Source organism: Tupaia chinensis, unplaced genomic scaffold (genome assembly GCF_000334495.1).
Source record: "Tupaia chinensis unplaced genomic scaffold, TupChi_1.0 Scaffold143646_2, whole genome shotgun sequence".
In the NCBI taxonomy this organism is placed as follows: domain Eukaryota; kingdom Metazoa; phylum Chordata; class Mammalia; order Scandentia; family Tupaiidae; genus Tupaia; species Tupaia belangeri.
The window spans coordinates 75,024-77,600 of NW_006203495.1; the positions used below are offsets into that span (position 1 = coordinate 75,024).

Consider the following 2,577-nt stretch of genomic DNA (forward strand, 5'->3'; position numbering starts at 1 on the left):
GCCGTGGCCCCATAGGATGGCGTGTGTGCGTGTGTGTGTGTGTGTGTGCGTGTGTGTGTTGGCTGCTGCACATCCCCGTCCCCACACTGTCTCAGTCTGTGGTCTGACTCCCTGAAGGGGTCCTTGACAAGGAGCCAGGGTGCTGAGCTGCAGTGCAGCACCAAGACACCCCCTCTCTGCGAGGTGGTGCTGAGGGCCGGGGCAGTGAGAGGTTGGGCTGGGGGAGGAGGTTTGGGCGGGCCGGGAGATGGAGGCCTATCCTGGAAGATGGCAGCTGTACAGGGGCGTGTGTGCACGGGGCGTGCTTGCACGTATGTGTGGATTTCTGGCCGCAGGCAGTGGGTGCCCGAGCGCCAAACATGATGGCTCGTCTCAGCTGCTCACATGTGCCAGTGCAGGGGGCATCGGGCAGGGTGCACGGTGGACCCGTGGGTGGGGTGGAGGGCCATGTTGGAGGTGACTGCAATGAGGGGTGAGCTGGGGCGGGTGGGGCCTACTGGCCCAGCTCTCTGACCCGTGCCGCCCCAGCCCTGCCTGCAATACTGGCCCGAGCCGGGCCGGCAGCAGTACGGCCTCGTGGAGGTGGAGTTCGTGTCGGGAACGGCAGACGAAGACGTGGTGGCCCGGGTCTTCCGGGTGCAGAACCTCTCTCGGGTGAGTGGCCAGAGGAGACTGAGCGGGGCGGGGGGGGCTGCAGTGGGGACCTGGGGCCGCTGGGACTTGAGGTTCCTGGGGCCCCGCGTGCTCACATGTAGGTTGGCTGCTCTGCCCCAGCTGCAGGAGGGACACCTACTGGTGCGACACTTCCAGTTCCTGCGCTGGTCCGCGTGCCGGGACACGCCTGACTCCAGGGCGGCCTTCCTGCACCTGCTGGCCGAGGTGGACAGGTGGCAGGCGGAGAGTGGCGATGGGCGCACCGTGGTGCACTGCCTGTGAGTGCGTGCCCTGGGGGGGAGCAGCAGCCAGCCCTGCCTTCCCCATGGAGCCCCCTCAGCTTCCAGGGTGCAGACTCACCCTGAAACCCCCCAGTACCTCTGCGATGGTGGCTTTGCCAGTTTAGGTGAAGAGAGCCCGCTCAGGGTGCCTCCCTCTGAGATTACAGCACACTTCTTATGGCAGTGGAAATCCAGTCTTTTTTTTTTTTAAGAGAGATTTTTGCTACAGGGTGTGCATGTTCGCTAGAGAGACAGAGACAGCAAGAAATCAACTCCCGGGGGGGATGGCCATGTCACAGTCCCTTCTCCTCCTTTCTCCTCTGGGATTTTGGGCATGCATGCACACATACCAGGCATGAGTTTAAGCTGCTTGGTACAGGACTCGAACTACAGGTGACTGTGGGAGTCCAGTGACTTAACCATTATGCTATCTGCTGGTCCCTGCTTTTCTTTCTTTCTTTCTTTCTTTTTTTTCTGGAGAGGTTTTTGCTATAGGGCACGTGCACTCGCCAGACAGACAGAAGGAGACAGAGAGACAGACAGACAGAAAACGAGAAATCACCCCCCAGGGGGGATGGCCACACCGCGATCCCTTCTCCTCCGTTCTCCTCTTGGGATCTTGGGCACGCACGCACACGCGCCCGGCATGAGTTTTAAGCCACCGGGTCCGGGACGCGAACCGCGGTCGACTACATGGGAGTCCAGTGACATAGCCATTATGCCAACTGCTGGTACCGGTCCCTGCTTTTCTTAATTGCTGGAGGGTTTGTGCACTCATCAGAGAGAGAGAGAGAGAGAGAGAGAGAGAGAGAGAAAAGCAGCCCCAGTGGGGTGTGATCATGCAGCAGTTCCTTCTCCATCTCTCTATACTGTCGAAATCTGGGGGACACATGCACACACCCCTGTGTGCTTTTCAAGGTGCCAGGGCTGGGATTTGAACCACAGTTGACTGCATGGGACCTGGCTCCTCACCCATGAGGCTGCAGGGCAGCCCTTGCCTTTGCTTACGCGTGCACATTGCGGCGTCTCACTCTCTTGCCCACCGGCTCACGCGCGCCCTGTTCATGAGCTCATGTGTGGGTGCAGGTGCACCTTGGTCTCCCTTTTGTATTTCCAGCACTTACTAAGGCCTCCAGGTGGCAGGTCATAGGCTGGAAGCCCGGGGGAGCTGAGGCAGTCCGGGTGGGCCTTTGGGGTGTGCGATCCTCTTGTGAGACCCCTGGAGGAGGCTGAAAGACACCCCACACGCAGGAGCGAGGGGACGAGTGGGAGGCAGGGAGGGTGTGCGTGGTGGGCTCTTCATGCAGGACACCATGGGTTCGACTTGGGGTGCCCACGTGTGCGTGTGTCTGCCCCTCACGTGTCTGTGTTACTGGCTGGTCTGCTCTGTCCAGTTTCCTGTTGCTATCGGGGTGGTTTCTGGCTGCGTGGCCGCCCTTCCCTGTCACAGTCCTAGTCTCTTAGTGTCTTTCTCTCAGAATCTGCAGTCTGTTTCTCCCTGAGGATGTCTTCGGAGAAGCAGGAAGCTGGGGATGTCAGCCAGGCTCTGCCGCTTCCTTTCCCCTCTGGTCCAGCGGCCATCCCTACTGCCCGCCCCTCCCTCTGGCGCCCTGGCTCTGCCCCCACCGGCCCCCCCTCCCTC

General features: G+C 60.8%; 1 protein-coding gene across 1 annotated transcript in view; it reads left to right on the forward strand.

Annotated features, from left to right (window-relative positions):
• Positions 1-2,577, forward strand: part of PTPRU (protein tyrosine phosphatase receptor type U) — a 70,301-nt gene that overhangs the window by 66,274 nt on the left and 1,450 nt on the right. Inside the window, 2 exon segments of the mRNA XM_027766734.1 lie at positions 529-654; positions 775-932. Coding sequence (XP_027622535.1) covers positions 529-654; positions 775-932 — 284 coding nt within the window.